General features: G+C 38.7%; 1 protein-coding gene across 1 annotated transcript in view; it reads left to right on the forward strand.

Annotated features, from left to right (window-relative positions):
• lrp1aa (low density lipoprotein receptor-related protein 1Aa) overlaps positions 1 to 21,219 on the forward strand; it is a 258,152-nt gene extending 236,933 nt beyond the window's left edge. Inside the window, 17 exon segments of the mRNA XM_036560017.1 lie at positions 750 to 881; positions 1,290 to 1,427; positions 2,665 to 2,784; positions 3,294 to 3,562; positions 4,670 to 4,848; positions 6,415 to 6,521; positions 6,611 to 6,730; positions 7,492 to 7,668; positions 9,384 to 9,518; positions 11,273 to 11,443; positions 12,121 to 12,282; positions 13,929 to 14,112; positions 16,273 to 16,371; positions 16,473 to 16,543; positions 17,701 to 17,794; positions 19,748 to 19,892; positions 20,885 to 21,219. Of these exon segments, the coding sequence (XP_036415910.1) occupies positions 750 to 881; positions 1,290 to 1,427; positions 2,665 to 2,784; positions 3,294 to 3,562; positions 4,670 to 4,848; positions 6,415 to 6,521; positions 6,611 to 6,730; positions 7,492 to 7,668; positions 9,384 to 9,518; positions 11,273 to 11,443; positions 12,121 to 12,282; positions 13,929 to 14,112; positions 16,273 to 16,371; positions 16,473 to 16,543; positions 17,701 to 17,794; positions 19,748 to 19,892; positions 20,885 to 21,025 (2,444 nt within the window). The 3' untranslated portion in view covers positions 21,026 to 21,219.
• Positions 21,220 to 24,386: the final 3,167 nt, after the last annotated feature.

A 24,386-nucleotide genomic window follows, 5' to 3' on the forward strand; every position in this document is an offset into this window, starting at 1 on the left:
TAAACTACGGTCCATTCAGGTCATGGCAAAATGTTAAGTAAAAATGAGATAAAAACACAGCTGGCCGACGGAGAAAATTGGGAAAAACACACTTAAATATGACATTTTTTTTCTGCTACAGTTTTTGTATACATGTTGAGTTTAACATACTGGGGGAAAAATTAAACATGAAATATAAAACATGCTAAATTCAGTAAATAAACAGTAATTGGGTATTAAAATGTACAGAGGTGTGTCTCTAAACTAAACTGTTTCTAAAAAAAAAAACAAAAGGTAATTTGACCCAGGGTGCCCAAACTTTTGTACAAGACCCTTTTGTGATAGAGGTAAGGGGAGGGGGTGGTGTTGTGACTCAAAACATCACAATGAGTATAACACAGTACATAAAAATGCATTAGGTAAATGTATATACCCAAATTTGAGCTCCTGTTTGGTGTGTGTTTTTATTTTATGGTCTCTCATAATACAGAAGAGTTTATTGAGTGCTTATATCATTAGCTGAGTTTGGACAAGAGATGTGTAATTGAAGTTACTGAGAAATGATGACACTTTTATGGAAAACCACAGTTAGGAAAAACAGAAAAGTCTTGATTCCGACAAAAGATTGAGGCTTGTAGCAAACAGCACATTAATTCAAAGTATCTGGTCTAATAAATCACCACCATTAGTCACAGTGTAATGCTATGTGGGAATATTGAAGTATCACAAACATTTTTATGATGTTAAATGAGTTTGTTCACTCTGTACAGAGACCACGCCAGTCTGTGGGAAAGATGAGTTCAGCTGCAGTAATGGCAAGTGTATCAGCTCCAACCTGCGCTGTAACTACTTCAATGACTGCGAGGACTATGGCTCTGACGAGATCAAGTGTGGCAAGAAAGGTGGGTGAACAGGATGTGAGTAGGTAAAATAGAGCCCGATCGATGTGAAAAGTTATCAATATATACATTTTACGGAGCCACAAATCAGTAACATAGAAAAATCATACATACATATATTTACTGACATATGATTCAGTGAATGATGACTTTTTTTTTAATGATTTACACCTGATTTAAAAATCCTAGCGTTGTTTGTTTCTGTTAATTAGCTCTTAAACGTTTGTGACTCAGTGTAACTGTCAGGTTCTTATTTATTTAGCATGTGTTGTCATTTTAACCATGATGTTTAATAGTCTCATTAAAATGAGAGATGCATGTTTGTGGTACTATAATACAAGTAAAGGATGTTCTGTGCGTGTGCGTGTGCGCGCGTGTGCGTGTGTGTGTACATGTGCGTGTTATCTACAGACTCAAACCTGAATGAGTGTCATCAGAACAGAAGTATTTGCGGAGATGGAGATGAAGCTCATTGTGTCATAAACGGCACAGATTCCTTCTGTTCATGCAAACCAGGATTCCAGAGAACGACTCAGCAGATCTGCCTAGGTACCCTCCACTCGCTCGCTCACTCACTCACTCAGTCTCTACCTCAGTCTCTCCCTCTCTGTCTCTCCCTCTCTCGCTCACTCATTCAGTTCTTCCCTTGCTCCCTCATTCACTCACTTAGTTCTTCACTCACTCAGTCAGTCACTGAGTCACTCTCACTCTTTCACTCATTCAGTTCTTCATTCACTCACTCACAGTTCTTCACACAGTCAGTCAGTCACTCACTCATTCAGTTCTTCACTCGTTCACTCACTCTCAGTTCTTCATTCATTCACTCTCACTCACTCACTCTCTCAGTTCTTCATTCACTCACTCACTCCCTCTCTCAATTCTTCACTCACTCACTCACTCAATCACACTCATTCGCTCACTCATTCAGTTCTTCATTTGTTCGCTCATTCACTCACTCACTCGTTCAGTTCATCACTCGCTCCCTCGTTCACTCACTCACTCAGTTCTTCACTCACTCAATCAGTCACTCAGTCAGTCACTCTCACTCGTTCGCTCATTCAGTGCTTCATTCACTCACTCACTCAGTTCTTCACGCAGTCACTCACTCACTCACTCAGTTCTTCACTCGTTCACTCACTCTCTCAGTTCTTCACTCAGTCAGTCACTCACTCACAGTTCTTCACTCAGTCACTCACTCACTCACTCATTCAGTTCTTCACTCAATGATTCAGTCACTCAATTACTCACTCACTCAATCAGTCACTCGATTACTCACTCACCCAATCAGTCACTCACTCATTCAATCGGTCGTTCACTCACTCATTTCCTGACTCCCTCATTCACTCACAAATTTTTTGCTCCCTATTTCACTCGCCCACTCATTCAATCATTCTCTCATTCATTTGCTCATTAACTCGCTCGCTCATTTATTTACTCCTTCACTCAGTCATTCACTCAGTCACTCGGTCACTCGGCCACTCGCTTATTTACTTGTGGTGTCACTAACTCAATAACTCGCTCAACTGTCACACGTTCACTGTCTCACTCACTCTCTCAATTACTCTCTATTTCACTCGCCCACTCATTCATTCTTTTGCTTTTACTCACCCAATCATTCGCTCACTCAGTTGCTCACTCATTCACTTGCTCACTCGCTCAGTCCTTCACTCTTTGTCATTCACATACCCATTTACTCACTTACTTGATCGCACACTCACTTGCCTACTCATATTTGTCCACATTCCCGAGGTCTTTCGGTGGTGAAAGTTTTGTTCCTCTCTGCCAGATGTGAACGAGTGTAAGCAGTTTGGCGTGTGCTCCCACATCTGCAACAACACCAAGGGGTCCTACAAGTGTAGCTGCCACAGGAACTTCAACCGGGTCAACAACGGCTGCAAGGCGGGCGGTGAGTCTCGGACCAAAATAGTGTAAAATACAAATGTATGACTTGTTGCTGAAGGAAAAAAAAACAAAAGCATCATCATTACACGACATTAGCTTGGAAAATGGAACAGCAGAAATTCATTTGAAGCACATTTGAGGTTTAAAGTCATGTAAAATATTACTTTTAGCCATTTAAACTAAATTCTGGTTTGCATTGTTTGATTCAAAGGACTGATTGGAGTTCAAGTAAAACCGGCTAAACTACTTGTTGTAGCAACATGGTTGTTTTTAAAATGCCTGTTTATTTCGATGTTGAGGTCCCAGGTGACGTTTTCTTCTGATAGCTTTTCTGTGCAGATCATGTTTGTTGACAGTGGAAATCGGTAGCTAGAAGCACTCTAATATCTCTTTATAGTGTTCTCCTGCTTTGTAGGCATCAGTTAGCTTCATTGTCAAATCCTCTAACAGCTGCTGAGACGAGCTCCTGGTTGTTGAGTGTTAGCAGGTCTGAAGAGTCTTCTCCTGTTGCAGGTAACGAGAGGCAGATTCTGTACTTGGCTGACGATAACGAAATCCGCAGCCTGCATCTTGAAAATGGGAACTGGATTTATGAGCAGGCTTTCCATGGCGACGTCAACGTCCGAATCGACGCCATGGACCTGCACATTAAACACAAGCGCATCTACTGGACCAACTGGCACACGGGCAGGATCTCTGTTTTCGAGGGGTCTTCTGGCTCGGTCTCGCCGAATTCCAACCGTAACCGCAGACAGAGCGATCCTAGAGTGACCGATCTAGAGGTCAGAGTTCAGAGGGGTCAAGAGGGAACCTTGTTTGATACTCAACTCTGGGAAACAAGCCTGCAGTATCGCGATCTATGTAGTTAGATTATTAAGTTTTCCATCTGTTAACATAAAAATAATGCAAAGATGCAAATGTAACCCAAATAACTGAATCATAGATGATATACACTCACTGAGTACTTTAAATCCAACGTCTTGTTTCTACACTCATTGTCCATTTTATCAGCTCCACTGACCATCCAGGAGCACTTTGTAGTTCTACAGTTACAGACTGTACTCCGTCTGTTTCTCTGCATACTTTGTTACCCTGTTCTTCAGTGGTCAGGACCCCCACAGAGCAGGTATTATTTGAGTGGTGGGTCATTCTCTGGACAGTGAGTGTGTAAAAACTCCAGCAGCACTGCTGTGTCTGATCCACTCACACCAGCACAAAACACACTAACACACCACCACGTCAGTGTCACTGCAGTGCTGAGAATGACCCACTACCCAAATAATACCTGCTCTGTGGGGGTCCTGTGGGCATCCTGACCTTTGAAGAACAGGGTGACAAAGTATGCAGAGAAACAGATGGACTACAGTCTGTAACTGTAGAACTACAAAGTGCTCCTATATGGTCAGTGGAGCTGATAAAATGGACAGTGAGTGTAGATATGAGGTGTACCTAATGTGTAACTGCTCTTGCTAACTAGTAAAATAATTAAGAAGTGTTTAGTTGCTTTGCGTAGAAAACTAGCAACCTGCAACATTGCATGAACATTTTAACATGTTAGCTTTAAGTTCCACTGTGGTTCTGTAAGTTACTCATAACCACAGTGGAGCTTGTTAGTCCGTGCAGGATCTATCAGCACAGGAAGTGAAGTTTGTTGGACTCTATTCTTCTATTTTTGGATCTTTTTGGTCTAAAATAAAATGCTGAAGCTCCAAAGCGAGAGGAGGGATCAGAACCAGCACAACAGAATAAAGTTAAACCCAAAAAAAGAGAATTAGGAGCTAAATGTTAATGACTAAACTGGCTAAACTGTACTTAGACCTGAGTAAATGAAACTACTACACACATCTGCTTAGAAATGTTCCTTGACCTTCATGTTCCTCCTCCTGCAGATTCCGAATCTGAAGATGCCGCGCGGCATTGCAGTCGACTGGGTGGCCGGGAACATTTACTGGACCGACTCGGGCCGGGACGTCATCGAGGTCGCTCAGATGAACGGACGCCACCGCAAGACTCTGATCTCAGGCATGATCGATGAGCCCTACGCCATCGTAGTGGACCCAACGAGAGGGTGAGCGGAGCACAGAGCTGGAGTGATTCATTAAGATGAAGTACTGAATCACACATCATACGGAATGCATGTTTTATTTTGTAGAATGATGTGTGATTCACTTCACTTCAGATATTTTGATGAACTACTTTGATTTGAGCTGCTTTAACACCTTAATACAGTCTCATGCGTGACACGTCCTGTAATACTCTAAATAGTTCAGATCTTAGAAGTATTTTAAATGTTCTATAAATTTTAAATAATATCAGTTTGATTTACATTTATTTTAAATATGTGGCAATTTGTTTCTAGTTAATATTACATTTAGTATATCTAAATAAAGTATTTTGTTTCTGGTAGGTAATATTTTCCTGATGCTTTATATGTAGTTATTATATATTTATAATAAATCTCAGGTGGATCTTAAGCTCTATAAAGTTCCTTTAAATTAAAAAGCATATTGATTTAAATGTGTATGTACAGTATTATTTACAATATCATATTTAGTTGTAGTAATCTCATAAAGACCTATAAAACCTTTAACAAATAAATGTTGAAAAATAATGTTATTTAACTATTCTATGTATTTTTAAACATGACAGTGTATGTAATGTATGTGCATAAACTGCTTTGTTTCTAAAAGGTTATGAATATAGTAAATAATGCAGATCTCACAAAGTCTTATAAACCTTATTTAAATAATGTATTTGTTTTTACTTGTATTATTATAAACACACTCTTACAAAAGATGGTTCTTTACAGGTTCTTTATTAGAGAAAATGGTTCTATATAGAACCATGAACATTCATAGAACCCTTTGCATGGTTAAAGGGTTTTTTGCATTGTGAAAAGCTTCTTCACATTGATGAAGAATGTGCTGTAGATGGTTCTAAAATGGTTCTATATAGCACCCAAAAGGGTCCTTCTATTGTTGCGATGTTAAGCTTATAACAATAGAAGAACTCTTTTGGGTGCTGTATAGAACCATTTTCAAAAAGGCTCTATATAGAACTATCTGTAGCAATTTCATGCACATTTTCCATCAATCTAAAGAAAATGGTTCTATATAAAACCATGAACATTCACAGAACCCTTTGCATGATTTAAAAGTTTTTTTGCATCATAAAATAGTTCTTCACATTGATGGAGAATGTGCTGTAGATGGTTCCATATAGAACTTTTTTGAAAAGGGTTCTATATAGCACACAAAAGGTTTCTTCTGTAGTTACAATGTCAAGCTTGTTTTCAATAGTAGAACTATTTATGGTGCTATATACAACCATTTTTAAAAATGTGCTATATAGAACCATACACAACACATTCTCCATCAATCTGAAGAACTGTTTCACCATGCAGAGAACCCTTTAATCATGCCAAGGGCTCTGTGAGTGTTCATGGTTCAATATAGAACCCTTGAAGAACCGCCTTTTTTAAGAGTGTATGTAAAAACATAAGGTGTTGTGTATGTCCTTTGTCCAGTTAAAATGTTCTGATATTGTAATACAGTTCAGATCTCATTTTATGTCCCATAATATTTCAGTATTTCATGTTTATTTAAACGTGTTAATGTATATTTTGTTTTTAAAGGACCATGTACTGGGCAGACTGGGGTAACCATCCTAAGATTGAGACAGCAGCAATGGACGGCACTATGAGAGAGACGCTGGTGCATGAGAACATCCAGTGGCCCACCGGTCAGTCAGAGCCTCCAAACACAGTCAGATATTAGAACATATGCTGTGTATCTCCTGTATGGTTTGTAATCAGTAACTGTATGTCTCAGGTCTGGCGGTGGATTACTTTAACGAGCGGCTGTACTGGGCCGACGCCAAGCTTTCAGTGATCGGCAGCGTGAGGCTGAACGGGACGGATCCGGTCATAGCCGTTACCAGCGTTAAGAACAGTTGAGTCATTACTGTAATCAGGCCAAATAAATGTCTTGATAAAATACAGTATCTCAGTATTACTGTGATAATGGTGATGATGCAGTATCAGATGAGATGTGAACGGAGAGATTCAGAGTGGTTTGGTGTGAAATGGTTCAGATGTCTTTACAGTGGTGGTGATAGGAACCAGGGGTCACCATGACTACAACACAAATATAGACATTTTATTTACTATCCAAAACCACCAGTTTTGCTTTCTGAGTGCTTCTACTCTACACTAAAAGAATGTCTGATAATGATCAGATTGTTCTGATTGGACTGTTTTCTTCTATTTGTTGCACCAGAGTGAATCTTACACAGTATTGTAGATGTTACCCAGATAGAAAACACATATCTAGGATGCTCATTATATCATGGATTATATGCTAAAAATATTGCTACAACTGAAAAGCAATATCACTGTGTAAAAATATAGCACTGATTTCGAAGACATGCTGATATATATGATAATTTCTGTGCTTATAACTGTAACCAATAAGTAGCATCTTGTTTTGTCTGATTTTTACATTGTATGCAAATTAATCAGTTGTAATTTTAATATGGGGCATTAATTCATAATAAATAAATGGTAACTCATATTGTGCATCCTTAATGATTTCATAATCTCTCTCTCTTTCTCTCTCTGTCTGTCTGTCTGTCTGTCTGTCTGTCTATCTATCTATCTATCTATCTATCTATCTATCTGTCTATCTTTCTGTCTCTCACTCACCCACACCAGACCTGCACCACCCCTTCAGCATCGATGTCTATGAGGACTACATCTACGGCATCACCTACCACGACAACATCGTCTTCAGGGTCAACAAGTTCGGCAAGGGCACCGTAGAGAATCTGACCACCGGCATAAACCACGCTACAGACCTCGCGCTGTACCACAACTACAAACAGCCAGAGGGTGAGTATCGCCAAGAGGGACCCTGAATTAGCTGCAGACATGTTGTTATCCCTTCCTTTAAAATTTTCAGTTATTGGTGATTTTCACTGGGACTTTTCACTGAAACAAGAAAAATATTACCTCTAAGGTTGACTGTTGGCTGTCGGGCACTGTCAGGCCACTGGAGAGTCTGTAGCCGAGTATGTAAATGGTGCGGAGTAATTTTGCTCAGAGTATCAGTCCTTTTGTCCACTCTGGCTACCTCTGAGTGAAACGAGTGATGCGGCAGCAGCTCTGCAGCTCACACACAGTGGCCGTTCATACACACTGTCTGCACTGCAGAGCTGTTTAGCAGAACTACAGACAGGAAATTCTCACCAAAGTTCTGTAGACATCAGTCATTCTTGCGTCATCCATGACAAAGAAGATGTGAAAGGCATTTGTGTTTGTTTACCCTCGGCAGACTTCTGGCTTGTGATTGGACCGTTGCTTCAAGCCTAAACCTTCCAAAAAGCCTGTGTAGCACAGAATGTTTAGTAACAGCTACAAATTATATAATTCATAAAATCAACTGTGTAATGTTTGTCCATACATTCAAGACAGAAAAATGTATATGATAAGAATGAATTGCATGGAGCAGATTTACTCTGACATGAGTGGAACATGTGTATCCAGGCCTGGATCATCATGTTCAAAGTACATTCACAGGAACACCAGCTCACTGCTAAAAACCTGAATGCTTGACTGAGGTAATGGCAGAATATGGAATGGTTGCTAAACAGTGTTTGGAGGAGGAAATGAAGAGGACATCAGGATTATACACAATCATAAATCAGCTGATTTTTTCCACTGTTGCTACACACTTAGAAATATGGTAATTTAAGGGTTCTAGTAAAGAAAATGGTTCTGTGTAGAACCATGCACACTCAAAGAACCCTTTACATGATTAAAGGGTTCTCTGCATCATGAAATGGTTCTTCAGATTGATGAAGAATGTGCTGTAGATGGCACCTTTTTGAAAAGGGTTCTATATAGCACCAAAAAGGGTTTTTCTGTTGTAACAAGCTTGACAGTTTTGGTGCTGTATAGAACCAACACATTCTCCATCAATATGAAGAACCATTTCATGATGCAAATAACTCTTTAATCATGCATATGGTTCTTTGAGAGTTCATATATATAGAATTCTATATAGAACCATTCTTTTCACCAAAGAACCCTTGAAGAACCATCTTTTTTAAGTGTGTGGTACAGGTCACACTTCTCTTGGCACCGGGAGTTAAAACAGCTGTTCAGATTTTCTCATAATTGCTCGCAGGCGCCTCCTAGTGGCTCGAGCCCAAAGGCACGCACCCATAACACCTCTTAGATGATGTGCCTGTGCATAACAGGACACCCCTTATGGAAAAATAGCAGAACATGGCTTGGAAAAAGTGGCGTAATCAGACCTATCTGATCAAAAACTAAACACAGCAGTTCGAGCAAACCCTGCAACACTCAGCCAAAACATCGTCCCGCTTTTATGTGCCAGCCCTTTAATGTGCTCAACAGGACATTCTCACTTGTATCAAACAAGCCGTTTATGAATGTCAATGAATCAAGACCGTCTGAGAGGAAAAAGCGTTAATATTTTATCACAGTGAAGCTGTTTACTGCAGATAAAGTAAATGGTGTCATAATGACATTTATTTCATAATTAATGCTGAAGTATATTGAAATGTCTGTGTGTTTTGCAGTTACAAACCCGTGCGACAGAAAGAAGTGTGAGTGGCTGTGTCTGCTCAGTCCCAGCGGTCCAGTCTGCACCTGCCCTAACGGACACATTCTGGACAACGGCACCTGCGTGCAGGTCCCCACGCCCACACCTGTCGGTGAGTGTACAAGAAGATACACAGACATAAACCAAACGTACTGACATACAGTTTAATTTGTGGGTGTGAACGTACATCTAAATCAGACAGAAACATGAAACTACACTCTTAGAAAAGATGCTTCTTCAAAGGTTCTTTAGTAAAGACACATGGTTCTGCATAGAATTTTTTGAAAGGGTTTCTATATAGCACCAAAAAGGGTTCTTCAATTATTGCAACCTTGACATCGTAACAATAGCAGAACCCTTTTTGGTGCTATATGGAACCAACACATTCCTCATTAATCTGAAGAACAATTTCACCATGCAAAGAACCATTTAAGAATGCATGTGGTTCTTTGACTGCTCATGGTTTAAAATAGAACCATTCTCTCTCCTAAAGAACCCTTGAAGAACCATGTTTAAGTGTGTACACTGTCAGAATAAAGGGTTCTGTACAGGTACACTTTAGTCCCCGGAGGTATAAACAGTGTAAATATACCCTCAAAGGTTCAACATGGTCCAGATGTTTACCTTAAATGGATCTTAAAGGGTGAAGGCAAGTTTATTCATACAGCACATTTCATACACGAAGGCAATTTATTATGCTTTATATAATAAAGGACCAGCATATTTATTTCATATGTTACAGCGATATGAGCCGAGCACAACTGTCAGATCATTAGGAACCAGTCAGTTAGTCCTGCCAAAGGTGAAGACTAAACAGAGAAGCAGCGTTTAGCTACTATGCTGCCCAGACACTGAACACTTTTAAGTCTGGCTCTGAAAACATTCCTATTTGAGCAGCTTTCAGCTCAGTTTAAACACTGTTAGGGTTTCTTTTCCTCTGTAACAGCACTTTAGTATCCTAATCTAACTTTTAATTTTTAATTTGATTATTTAACTATCCTAATTTAATTTCTAATTTGATTTTTATTTTAATGATTAAATCTATTGTTTTAATCATGTTTCTAATTTCTATTCTTCTATTTCTATTCCTTTACTTTTTTTTTTAAACAACTCTGTATTTTCTGACTCTGTATCTTCTCATTTGTAAAGCACTTTGAGTGACAGCAGTGTATGAAAGGTTCTGTATAAATAGACTTGCCTTGTTTTATATACATAAAATCAAAGAGAACATCAAAAGGAAAAACTTTAAATACTAAATTAGATACTGTCATATAATAATTATTATATACTGTCTATATACTCTATGATATTACATTAGCAGATTAAGAGACAGCGTCATTAACAGTGACTTATTATTGGTACAGAGTTAAAAATAAAGTGTAGTAAGAACAAATTGCAAATCTAAAAGCTTAATTATACACAAAATTAAATAAATAAATAAATATAGTAAATTAAATAAATATATATATATATGCACAAAAGGGGCCTCGACTGTGATGATGCCAAAAACTGTTATTTCGTTAATGTGATTAATAAATTTTCTCACTTTTCTCCTTTTATTCCACTGTAGTCGATCGGCCAAGATATGTTTGGTGTCTGAGGGTTTTGTATGTTTTTAAGTACTGCATACTTATACCCCACCAATTAGCATAATGCTAATGACCTCGAAGCGTGTGGACCTGTTCAGTATCTCTAATAGACTTGATTTGTGGTTTCTGACACTGTATGATACACTGTTGTCTATAAACATGGACTAAAGTACCTCACAGGGCTGCTGTAACTGAAGTGTGGCTGCTCCAGATTGTCTCACTGTAACTGGTAAATGGTTTTTCTATTTATTTATTCCTCTCTCTCTCTCTCACTCAGCTCCGAGCGGTCCGTGCACCCTGCAGTGTCTGAATGGTGGGAGCTGTGAACTGAACGCCAGGAAACAGCCCAAGTGCCGCTGCCAGGCGAACTATGGAGGAGACAGATGTGAGATCAATCAGTGTAGAGATTACTGCCAGAACGGAGGGACGTGCACTGCATCTCCCACAGGTAAACAAACGCACACAGTCGGTGTCACCAAGCTTAGCAGAGTTACTTTAAGAATGAATCCCAGTGCAGATTACTGATTACCTGATATATGTAATCTGTAACCTAATCCAGATGATTACTATATTAAAGTCAATCTGATTACTGTCTTATTTTTTTGAATGACTTGTTTCTCTCGATCAGTGGGCTGGAACCCATATAATAAGAAGAGCTGTTTTGTCCTTTCAACAAAAATCAGACCACCTTGGGAGCCACAACATTTTATGTCCAGTTTACCTTCTTGTCTGTAAATATGTCTCAGTATGTGTTAATGTACCAGTATAGGCTAAAGATATAATATAAACAAAAACATACCTGCTTTGCTCTGCTTTAAGCTTAAGCTCAGCTGAGGGTTAAAGGGTGAATTAGCAGTTCTACATTAACTCCAGCGTTTAAGACCATTTGTTGTTAAAACTGTGTTTGAACAATCAGCAGAGCTTTATTTTACTGCAAAGGAGGATTATTTTATTTTTACCTAAAAATTATATACTGCTGTGGAGCTGCAACAGGGCAGTAAAAGAGCCGCATGTGGCTCCAGAGCCACATGATGCTGACTCCTGCTCTCGATCAACACCTGAAGGCCGAAATATTATTCACAAATGAGGATGGAACATGAGTCCTTTCTTCTTGTGTTTTCTCAGGTTCTCCTACCTGTCGGTGCCGGGCGGGCTTCACCGGGCCGAACTGCAACCTGCGCACCTGTGACAACTACTGCCAGAACGGAGGCAACTGCACAGTCACTCGCGGCAACCAGCCCATCTGCAGATGCCCCGGAGAGTTCCAGGGAGATCAGTGCCAGTTCAGTGAGTATCACAGCAGAGCTGCTCTGTGTGGAGAGTGAAGCACTGATACTGACTAATGAGGCTCATAACCATCGGCTGAACTTCTGAAACCCTGACGTCATGTAGGATAATGATCTGAAACCGCTGAGCGTTTTATTTGATTCTTAGACATTACAGACTTTTACTTTCTGTATGAACTGTGAGCCCTTTATCAGTTCTACAGAGCTTTCTTTTTTTTTTACCTTTCTTTTTCTTTTTTCTTTCTTTTTTTTCTTTATTTCTGTCTTTCTTTCTGTCTTTCGTTCTTTCTGCTTTTTCTTTCCTTCTGTCTTTGACTGTCTTTCTTGTTTTCTTTCTTGCTTTCTTTGTGTTTCTTTTTCTATCCATTCTGTCTACCTTTCTTTCTGTGTTTGTCTTTCTTTCTTTCTGTCTTTCTTTCTCTTTGTCTTTCTTTTTCTTTGTCTGTCTTTCTTCCTTCCTTTCTGTCTTTCTTTCTGTCTTACTAACTTACTTACAAATTATATATACAGTGAGGCCCAGAAGTCTGAGACCACATTTTTTTTCATGTGACGCTGAAAACAAACAACCAAGTTTTATCAAATTGATATAAACAGTACAAAAGTGTGGAGAGGTAAAATGACAAAGAAATATTGATGATCCTGCACTATTTCTAGGTCACTAATGAAACTTTATTGAAAACAATATTTGTGATATTATGCATGTTGAGGTCTTTGTGTGGAAAGATCAGATTTGTTTTGAGTCTAATCTCTTCCACTGAAGCTATGTTTCAGACTTTCAGGTGGATTTAATCTGCTCATCAGAGGCTTTTACACAAACATGTGGAGCTTCAGTACATTAAAGGATACAGTAATGCTGATTACTGATAACTGACAAACATTGGTTAAAAAGCAGTAAATCTACAATGTACAGTTGAGTCCAAAAGGCTGAGTGCTTTTATTTTGCGTTCTTTTCTAATCAGTTACAAAACAGATTATAGAGTGTACTGTATGTCCAAAAGGTCTCCTGCAGTAACAGCCTCTACTCTTCTGGGAAGGCTTTACACTAGATGTTGGAACATTGCTGTGAGGATTTGATTGAGCATTAGTGAGGTCAGGTACTGATGTTGGATGGTCAGTTCTGGATCACTCCAATTCATACTAAAGGTATTGGATGGAGCTCCATCACTCCAGACAACATAGTTCCACTGCTCCATAGCCCAATGCTGAGGGGCTTTATACCTCTCTAGGTAGGGGTGGGCAATATGATATTATGTTGTTATCATGATAAAGTGCAGTGCATTTTGTAAAATATTAAATAAAAATGATTGTAGTTGTAGGTTTTTTTTATTAGTAGCAGTAGTATTTTTCATATGTGGCACTGCAGGTTAAATTTTGTCTGTTCCAACTTATTAAATAAAAAAATAATTGTGCTGCATCATGTATCGTGAACATGTCTTGAAATACAGTGATATAATATTTTTGCCACATCGCCCACCCCTACATCTAGCCCACGCTTGGCATTGGTCATGGTGACCTTAGGCTCATGTTTGGCTGCCCCAGAGTGTCTTATTCTATTATTCAATGCTTTTCTATAGAGATTATACAAGCTGGGTACCTTAAGGAAGGTAATAATGTAGTAATAGGTAACTTCTCTATGTGATCTCACAGGATTGTGTGATAATTTCTGTGAAAACGGAGGGACATGCCTTCAGTCTGGCGACGACTCTAAGCAGTGCCGCTGTCCGCCGCGCTACATCGGGAAGAAATGTGAGGTGGACAAGTGTCACTACTGCCGTGAAGGCAAGTGCATCCCCACCAGCAGCAGCCAGCCCGAAGGAGACGTCACGTGCAGGTAGTCACATGCTCTTAAACACCTACTATTTATGGGGGGTTTACAGTTAAGCCAGTTTTTAAAACTGTATTGTTTTTTGTTTTAACCTCCTTTTGAGGATTCATTCACTCACTCACTCACTCACTCACTCACTCACTCATTCAGTCATTCATTTATTCATTCATTCAACATTTAGCTTGGAAATATGTTAAGGAAGATTGTTCATTTTCAGTAGAGCTGAGTAAAAACAAATAAAAACCATAAGCCATTTTTAACAGATGGGAAACTGAAAACAAACACTCATAATAAAATAATAAAATCAATAATAGGACAAAATTAATACAATAATGAACCCCTAAATGTAAAGAATATAGTTGAAAATAAATACAAAATGATAGTCAATCAGATAAAACAAAGTAAAATGAGATGAAATTCGAAGTTTAAACTGCCCTAGGGATGAGATTGAGTTCAGCTTCAGATTAAGTTATTCAAAGTTGCTGGTGCATATGAATAAAACTATATTTTCCAAATTTAGCAAGACAGTTGGACCAAGTATTGTCCATATCTGAGATGTTATGTTAGCTTTGGTCGTTATGTTCTAACTAAACAAAATTCCTTTACTCTGGACCAGAGGTGTCCAGTCTTATACACAAAGTGCCAGTATGGCTGAAGATTTTGATTTTAAACCAGAAATCAGCAGGAGCTCATTTGATCAGTCAGTGCGTTTACATGCACTTAATAAGATTAGATTAAGGTCTATAAATCTGATTAAGAAATCTGATAAAGAGGCTGGATTTGAACTCAGTAATAGGGTTTGTCAGTACATGGAAACCCTCACTGATTTCTCTCAGCAAGCAGCGTTTAAAACAGCACCAGCACCAGCAAGACAAACCACAACACTTTTGGAGCGATGCTGAAACTGACTACATACTCGACGAAATAAAGGATTATACATTCGCTGTCCTATAGATCATATGTCAGGCTCCAGTCCTCACAGGCCAAAGGCAGATTTCAGCACCACTGCCTCATTAAACACACCTGATTCAGCTCATCAGCTAATTAGCAACGCCTTCATGAACTGAATTCAGAGTGTTATGTTGATGGTTGATGGTAAAAAACGCTGATCTCTGCAGCACTTTCCCATAAAAAAATCCCCAGTTTGACATGCCTGCTCTATATATAATATTTAAATTTTCCGCTAATGTGATTTGATGTTTAAAAAAAAATAAGATAAAAGCTGCAGCAGGAGTTTTACGTAACGTTTGTCACGTCTTATTCTGTGATTTCCTTGGCTGGTTGAAAAGTTGAAATCTAATTACTGCCTGAATCTTGTAGACCTGGAGTTGCCCCAATATCTGATTACCCAAGAGCATGAAAATACACTGAAACAGTTACTGACAGTCTGATTTTCTGCAGTTATCATATTATTAAGTGTAAACACACTGAACCAGTTACTGACAATCTGATTTTCTGCAGTTATCATATTATTAAGTGTAAACACACTGAACCAGTTACTGACAATCTGATTTTCTGCAGTTATCATATTATTAAGTGTAAACACACGGAACCAGTTACTGACACAATCTGATTCTCTGTGGTTATTAGATTATTAAGTGTAAACACACTGAACAAGTTACTGACACAATCTGATTTTCTGCGGTTATTAGACTAAGTGTAAACACACTGAACAAGTTACTGACACAATCTGATTTTCTGCGGTTATTAGACTAAGTGTAAACACACTGAACAAGTTACTGACACAATCTGATTTTCTGCAGTTATCAGATTATTAAGTGCATGCAAACACACTCAATGATTGGACAGTGAGACTAACTCATTAAACAAACATTGAACATTACACAACATTAAACAAGTGGAATGGGATGTTCCTGCTTGATTAGAATCAAAGCCTGCAGCTAATTAAACTGCATTAAACCAGTCAGAAGAAGTTCTGTGGCACTCTCCTTATCACACTAAATTTAGTTATTGAACACAATGGGTTGATAATCATCACTATCAACTCATGTTTTTAAATCATTTGGTCCCTGCAGATATAGGAAAACACAAATTCTGAATGCACACACACTCTCAAACTCACTCAGACTTGTACTAAATGCACCAAAACATAAACTAAACAGCACTAAGGCAGGAGTCTAAATATTATTCATCTGGTTTTTACAGATGTGCTGACGGCCAAATCCAGTCCAGCTGTTACACCTGTGATGGATACTGCGCTAATGGACAGTGCTCCCTCAGCCCTGCGAATCTTCCTCAGTGCAAGTGCGTCATAAACACACAAACACAGTCCAGCACAAGAATAAAAATCTTTTCACATTTGTAAACAGTGTATCTGAGCACTGAAGCGCTGTTTCTCTTCACAGGTGTCCTCCTGGGTGGGAGGACCATCGCTGTGCGACCCGCACCCCCAGCGTTAATGCAGAGTCCGGCAGCCGTGAGTGTGTTTTTCTGTTACACAGGAAGAGATGTGCTTATATGTGGTTGGATGTGTGCAGTTCAGATGTGCTCTTTTATTTCAACATTTGTTTTAGTAGTTACTGGTTATTGGTTATTATTGATTACATTGATTTATTATTGTACATTAGTAATCAAGTAAAAAGTACTCATTATCTTGATTAATCAAATAATTACTGTAATAAGCAAGTAATCAGAGCAACAAACTATGCACAGCCATGCACAAATTCTACATTCTTAATCAAATGGTTCCTCAAGGATTCTTTAGTAAAGGATTCTATATAGAGCCATGAACACTCAAAGAACCTTTTGCATGATTAATTTCTTTGCATGTTCTTTTATTGTTATGATATCAAGCTTGTATGCAATAGAGCAACTCTTTTTGGTGCTATATAGAACCCTTTTCCAAAAAGGTTCTATATAGAATCATCTACAACACATTCTCTATCAATTTGAAGAACTGCCATGATTCTAAAGAACCCTTGAAGAACCATGTTTTTTAGAGTGTCTTTTACCGAGAAATGAAACTACAATGTTAAGGAAAAAAGGTACTGTCCAGGTAAATTTTGTCAACTGAGATGCAAACAATGCAAATGTGCTCTTAAAGGTACAGCACAGTTTTTAAGCTCCAACTGTGCACCTTAAATTTTATGTTTTAAAAGTACATTACATTCAGCTTCCCAGAGAAAAGGGCACACATGCCTTTTCAGAACCGTTTTAAGCAGCAAAATAACCTCTAATTTCACCAGTTTATGGCATTGTGCTGAAAAGGAGCCAGCCCTGAGGCCCTTATTCCATAAGTTCCATAATTTAAGGATTTCTCAAGCTGCAGCTGTCCTTACCTTGGAAAAACTGACCTACGATTTATGTCATCAAACAGATGTTTATGTAGACTTTAGGCCCACTGTAGGCTAACATGGAAAACCTCTCCCTAAAACTGCATGCGTTTCGGCCAACTGTGCGGGAAAAGCAAGTTTGTTAATGCAGATATGAGGGCAGTAAATAAATACGTAAGCCTGCAGATGAGAGAGGGTGTATAGAGTCAATGCAACTTAAAACAGCATATTGGTACAGTTTTGTCCCCTAACTAAATGCACGCTGTAAAACTTTCTCTGGCGTCCTGTTCTGTCTGTGCAGGCACAGCATCCATCGTCATTCCTGTGATCCTGCTGCTGTTGCTGGTGTTGCTGATTGGTGGAGCAGTGCTGTGGTACAGAAGAAGGATGCGAGGGTGAGTCTGCTGAAACAGTTACAGCCATTCCTCCACCTGTCTAACTCACAACAACCCTGATTCTGAACTAAAGGGCCCATATCATGGAAAAACAAATTTCCTTGCTTAAAAAAGAACTTCGATGTAGTACGTAAACAAAGTTTCTGTACAGTCCATATACGGTCAGTAGGCTGCAAAAACAGCCTGTTGTAAATTCACTGTGGTTGTGAAGTCACAGCCATGATCACATTTTCATATGATCAGTCATTCAGCCTGCAGCTGTTTAGCCCCTTTAGCCCCACTCATTCGGCCTACAGCAGTTTAGCCCCGCCCATTCGGCCTACAGCAGTGTAGTCCCACCCATAAAGCCTACAGCTGTTTAGCCCAACCATTCAGCCTCCAACAGTGTTTAGCCCCACCCGTTCAATAGATTTCAGTTCAACCTAACAGTTTGCTTACTGCAGACTTCTTTTTGATCAAGGTACAATAGAGGACAAATCAGAATAGAGCTCATTTACATATCAGTCTTAAAAGCACAGAAACACAAGCAGTTGCATAACAGTCATGTAGAAACAAATTATGACTATTTTTTGGTACATAAAGCCACACAAACATTATACATACCTTTCAAGGGAAAATTGAATAAATAAAGTTAAAATATGGAGTATGGGCCCTTTAATGATGAGACTTTTAAAAACCCTCCCATTCACCTGGAGCTTAAACGCTCACTTACTACTGACTAACTCTCTCTTTCTCGATTAACTGCTTCTTCTCTTCTCTTCAGGTCTGGCAAATCTGGCTCGAAACGGCCGCGGTAACGGTTGCTAGGGTTTCTGTGCCATTTACCCGCTCTCTCCTGTCTCATGTTCTCTCTCTGGTTTGAAAACGTGGTTCTGCGTGCTTGCGTGCTATTGGTGTCTCCATTTTTGTTCCTGAACTTCATTCTTGTCATCTCCCTAAACCGAATGAGCCCACGGGGAGAAAAGTCCGTGATCTATTGAAAAGGAGAAAAGAAATAGATCCAACTCTGTCAGAACATGAGAACCAATCCCGATTGTCATTGTTGTTGTCATTGTTGTTGTTGACCCTGTCGTACTTTCCAGGTGTAACTGCTACACCAAGGCTGGTTCTCAGAGTGACTGCATCATGTGGAGAATGTGTCGTCTTTCCAAACCTAGAGTTTATTAAAATATCAAGCAATAATAAAGCGTTAATTTAGCAAATGACAGCTAGAACAAAGCTCGATTAGACTATGTGAGTTTAGAGGAACACTCCTGCATTTTCCAGTTTGATGTAAGGAACCACGACCCAACAAAGTTCATGTTGAAAAGTAATCTCTCGACTAAACACTTGTGAAACGTTTTGTTATCTATTAATCACAATTATTTTTTATATTTGTAAATGTAAAAAGTTCAGAGTAGGGCTGAACGATTTGGGAAATAAAATTGAGTTTTCTGTCCAATATTGCACTTTTAATTTAAATATGATTATTTTATATAAATTAAAATTCCAGGCCTTTCCACACTAACACTTGCACACCAGCAGCAAGAATATCGCTGCGCATCACTCAGACAGCATTTAGCTGGCCACTGGCAAGCTTTTCAAAGCAAGAGCAGACAGACATAAAGCTCGATTAAATTGCATGGTTACAATTGCATTATTCATTTTTATATGCTATTTTTATTTACCCGTCACTGTGGCTGGTAGGTTGAGCAAATTCACTCACCACCACACAAATCATCTGTGTTTGGCGGGTAACGGGTGCTAATGTCCAACCCTAGTACGTATATATTTTGCTAAGCTCTGGGTTTGTGCTGCTGTCTGTTGCTTCAATGCAGGCTTTCCCACTGACCGTGACTGTTAGTGGCGCCCCCTTGTGTTGTGGCTTATCTCTGCTCGTGCTGCTGTGCGTGGGTAAAGTGAACATTTGAAAACTGTTCATTTCAAACCTAAAACTCTGCACTGCACTCACAGGGCTAAAGGGTTCCAGCACCAGAGGATGACAAACGGGGCCATGAACGTGGAGATCGGGAACCCGGCATATAAAATCTATGAAGGGGAGCAAGACGATGACGTGGGAGAACTGCTGGATACTGATTTCACACTGGATCCAGACAAGGTGAGGCACCCTGGAATTCATCTCAACCCTTGGATTCTCTCACTACGATCTACATATCACCGATCTGCAACGTGTTCTACTCACGCTTTAATAAACGAGAACCCTGGCTGCTTCAAGCTTCCATTACTTTATTAGCCAATTTGCCTCGTAGCTCCATTGCAAATTTAAATAAGCAAACTTCAGACAGCAAACATGAAACTGTGTAAATGGGATTTTGGCCTTTGTTTTAAAGTCTTAGTCAGAGCCTGTTAATGTTATGCTAGCAAAACATGCTAATTCAGTTTTGAGCTCTGACCTAGACCTGACTAGCCTGATTGAAGCTCCTAGTCTGGCTTTACACAGTGAAACTTTCATGCAACTAGTTGCATGGTATGAGTTGCATGTAACATAGTTTCCATGCAACTTGACAGTTATACAAAACAATTAACATCCAACACCTTTAGACACTAATTAGCCAGTTAGCAGCTCATGTTTTTACACATTATATTGTTCTCGCGATAAGGTCATCTGCAAGGTGTAACATACAGATTTTCAGTATTTTATCATCTCCATATTTTTCTGTAATTGGGCTATATCAGTAATTTACTATATTAGTGTATCTGCCATTTATCTATATATCTGTAGTAGAGTTTTTATGCTTTTGAAAATTAATGTTTAAGTAGCCATTATGGTTATAGCCTACTTGCAACTAGTCTACTTGTCAACCGTCTAATAAACCATCTTCTGAAAGTATTTTGTTTGATGCTTTGATTGGCTGTTTCATGAAACTTGTTTCACAGTCAAGATGCTTGCAGCTGTTGTGGCTGAGTTAAGTGAGTTGCAGTACAGGATGCTTTACATTATGCAACTCAGGTGCCATTTAGATTCATGTAGGTTTCACTCAACTAAAGTTGCATGTAAGTTTCACCATGTAAAGCCAGCCTGAAGCACCCAAACTTTATCATGTATTAATCTAAATACAACTATTTTTGTGCACTTTTTGTTTTCTTTAGCCAACTAACTTCACGAATCCCGTGTACGCCACGCTCTACATGGGAGGCCAGAACAGCCGCAATTCTCTGGCCAGCACGGACGAAAAAAAGGAGCTGCTATCGCGGGGAGATGAGGAGCCCCTGGTGGACCCACTAGCATAGACTGTTTCTAGGCTTGGTCCATAGCATTCAAAAGCACCCCCTTTGCCTTTTATTGAGAGAGAAAAAAACAAAACCCAGGAGGAGAATCAACAGTAAAGCGTGAACACTGTATAAAATGTACAAAAATGAAGGACTACTTTTGTATGTGATCGCAGTATTATATTTTGTTCTTTTGGTCAGAACGAACCGCAACTTAAAAAAAAGGCTACATTTTCTACACAATTTTTAAATTTTCCTTTCCTTTGTCATCCCCACCCTTTTACCTTAATAGCCGCTACCTCTGTGAAAAATGGAATCGAAAGAAAAAGCAGTATGAAAAAATTGGAACAAATTTAATTTTTTATTTTTGTATGAATTGTATAGAGAAAAAAATATTGTTCCATCTCAGTAGTGCCAACTCGTTCTGTATCACGTTGCGTGGGGAGCGCCAGAGCCGAAAGTTAAATGTTTTTTAGTAATGTCTATCACAGCGTCTGTATAGCACGTGTAAAATGTCAATTCCATATTTAGCGTCTCCTTATTTTATTCCATAGGTCTAGGTTTGAGCATTGTTATGTTCTTTTAATAGCATAGCTGAAGCTTTTACGGTACATACGCCGTAGAAAAAATACATTTGCAGGACAATATGTGTATTTTTTTGTTTTTTCAATTAATATCTTAAATTTTAGAGCTTGAATGATGCAAAAATAACAGTCTTGCAAATAAAGAGCCACTGGGAAGACTCACCCTGGCTGATAGCGATGCGTTTCATAACATACAACGTAACAGGAGTGCTGTGACATAATCGCTGTCTGTCTGGATGCCGTGATCAGTTTAATGGCTAACGTAAGGACCTACTTTTCCTTGAAAATTAATTTGTTTCACCAGAATGAAACAAGAAGTTTCAAGAAAGCACCATGAATTGTTCAGATTTCACTGTTTTTGCCTTACATTCTTACCAATAAATGGTTCTTGGCTTGGATGTACAGTTTTACACCACAAAAAATGACATCTGAGCAAGTGAAAACATCGTAAGTGTAATCAATATAACTTATTTCTCATTATGAGGATGTTGTAGAAATATTATAAGATATTTAACCTATTTCTGTACATTTTAACTTGTTTTAAGTCATTTCTGGTAGATAATTTTACTTGTTTGGAGAAAAAATGCAGATAATTTTGCACATTTTTAATAAATGTTTGATGTCAAATTTTCTGCAAGTGAAACAATTTCATTAGATAAAATGACTTAAAACTAGTTAAAATGTATAGAAATATGTTAAATGATTTAATAAAATTTTTACAACAGTGTCATAATGAGAAATATGACATGTTGATAAGGTTTAAGATGTTTTCACTCGGTTAGATATTTTTGTAGTGCAGGAAAAGCCTTAAATGGATATAGAACCTTTACATTATATGGAGGTTCTTTAAAAAAACAATTGCACATCTCATCTTCTTCACTGGAACCAAAAGTGGTTCTGCCACCTTTATTTTTAAGACTGTAGGCGTTGTCTGATGTTTCTTACTGTTTTTTGTTGTTGTCTTTTCTTACTTGCTTTGCTGCTTCTGTCCGAAAGGTGATCAGCCATATCGTGATGCATGTTCAGCAAACGTTAAACAAGCAAATTCTCGTTAGCATTGAAGCAAGATGTTTTTTCTTAAGGTTCTGTTCTCCAGATTTTATGGCCACGTTAAAAAAAAACAAAAAGCAGGACAATATAATCACGTCACTTTCAGAACTATTGCTAAATTGTTCATGCATTGTTTTTAATTTTTTGCGCAGTTGTATTTAAAAAAATGACCGCTTTTATACTAGAAAATGCATGGAGGCTCAAACTTAGTTCTGGGACGAGAATAATGTTTAATTTTTGCTGGAGTACTTTACAAACTAAATAACATTTGTTATAAATAAAACAAAACACCTTAAACCTGCATTGTTTCAAGTGTCTCTTTGTTTCTTTTTCTGTTTAATTTCATTTTCATAGTAGTTAATTTTGTTTTTTGGGGGGTTATAGAGCTGTGCAAGTCAGAAACCACCGTTATTTATTTAAGTAAAAGTTCAAGTTATTCATTTTTCGGGCAATATTTGTGAGTTTAAAATCTACAGAGAAAATGTGCCTCCTAACAACCACCTGGAAGACCTGGTAGACACCAAAACTGCCCCATCAGATAAACAGCACTTAAAGCTTTCATCTTTGAGAGAGAGGAGAAAATCAAGCTGCTTCAGATCTTAAAACATCCACAGGTGTTTCTGTCCATCCTTCCGCTGTGAGAAGACAACTCAGCGCTATGACTCTGAAAGGATGTGTAGCTGTCAAGAAGCCTCACTGAGAAAAGGAGACAGACACATCAAACAAAGAAGCTGAACAATGGACTGACCACCCCAGAGTCCAGACCTCAACATCACTGAATGTGTTTGGAGACTGAACTCTGGAGGAGTGGTCCACCTTAATTTCAGCTGTATGAAAAGTACGTCTCCACAGCGCTCTTTGTTGAATTAAAAGCCTTTATTATAACATGGGTAAGGACAAAAATCTCTCAACATGTTTTGGGTCTTCAGCAGAGAGAGTCCCTTTACAAACTCAATCCGGGTGAACTGTTAAAACTACTTATTATTTACAGACTGCAGTGTACACAGTGTCATGCTTTTTTATCACTTATTTATGCTCTTAGGAAAGCAATGATTTCCACCATGGTAAGACAAATCTGAGAACCAAAGTATCTTATACATAAAATATTGTAGTATTTAGTAATCAAGTAGAAAAGAAAACAGAACAGAAGCTTAACAAAAGAGAGACCTTAAAAGCAACTAATTATCTAGGATGAAGCATGAGTATCTTGATTTGAGCTCATTCTTACAGGGTTATATTCACCCCAGCCACTCCCTTCCAGACTGCATCTGACTACTATTTGCTTTTAACACTTTCTTTCTCTTTAGTATTTCCAGCTGTTTTTCTCAAATCTCTGTCGGTCTCCAGTTTACCTGGAGCGCTACTGACAGATGATCTCTCAAGCTTCATACCGGGCTCCAAATTCATCTGCTCCTCAACCCCTGATATTACAGGTTCTGGTCCAAAAGCAGGCACTGATCCGCTGACATGTTTATCATCATCTTAGCTCTGTCCATTCGGATATTTCGCACCACCTCTTTAACAATTTCAGACTCCACCTGTGTGTGAGGGATCTTGACACACTGGAGACTCTTCATACTGTTCTGGACGAGGTCTGTAACTCTCTGAGTGGCTTTGTTTACGGAATCTCCTCTGATCTGATCCACAGCAGTGACTGACACTGACACCTCAGCGTTTATTTCAACACCAAACTCATTCTCAATTTGGCTGAGCTCCTTTCTGAAAGCATGACTGAGGTACCAGTATTG

The sequence above is a fragment of the Colossoma macropomum genome, unplaced genomic scaffold (assembly GCF_904425465.1).
Source record: "Colossoma macropomum unplaced genomic scaffold, Colossoma_macropomum, whole genome shotgun sequence".
NCBI classification, from domain to species: Eukaryota; Metazoa; Chordata; class Actinopteri; order Characiformes; family Serrasalmidae; genus Colossoma; species Colossoma macropomum.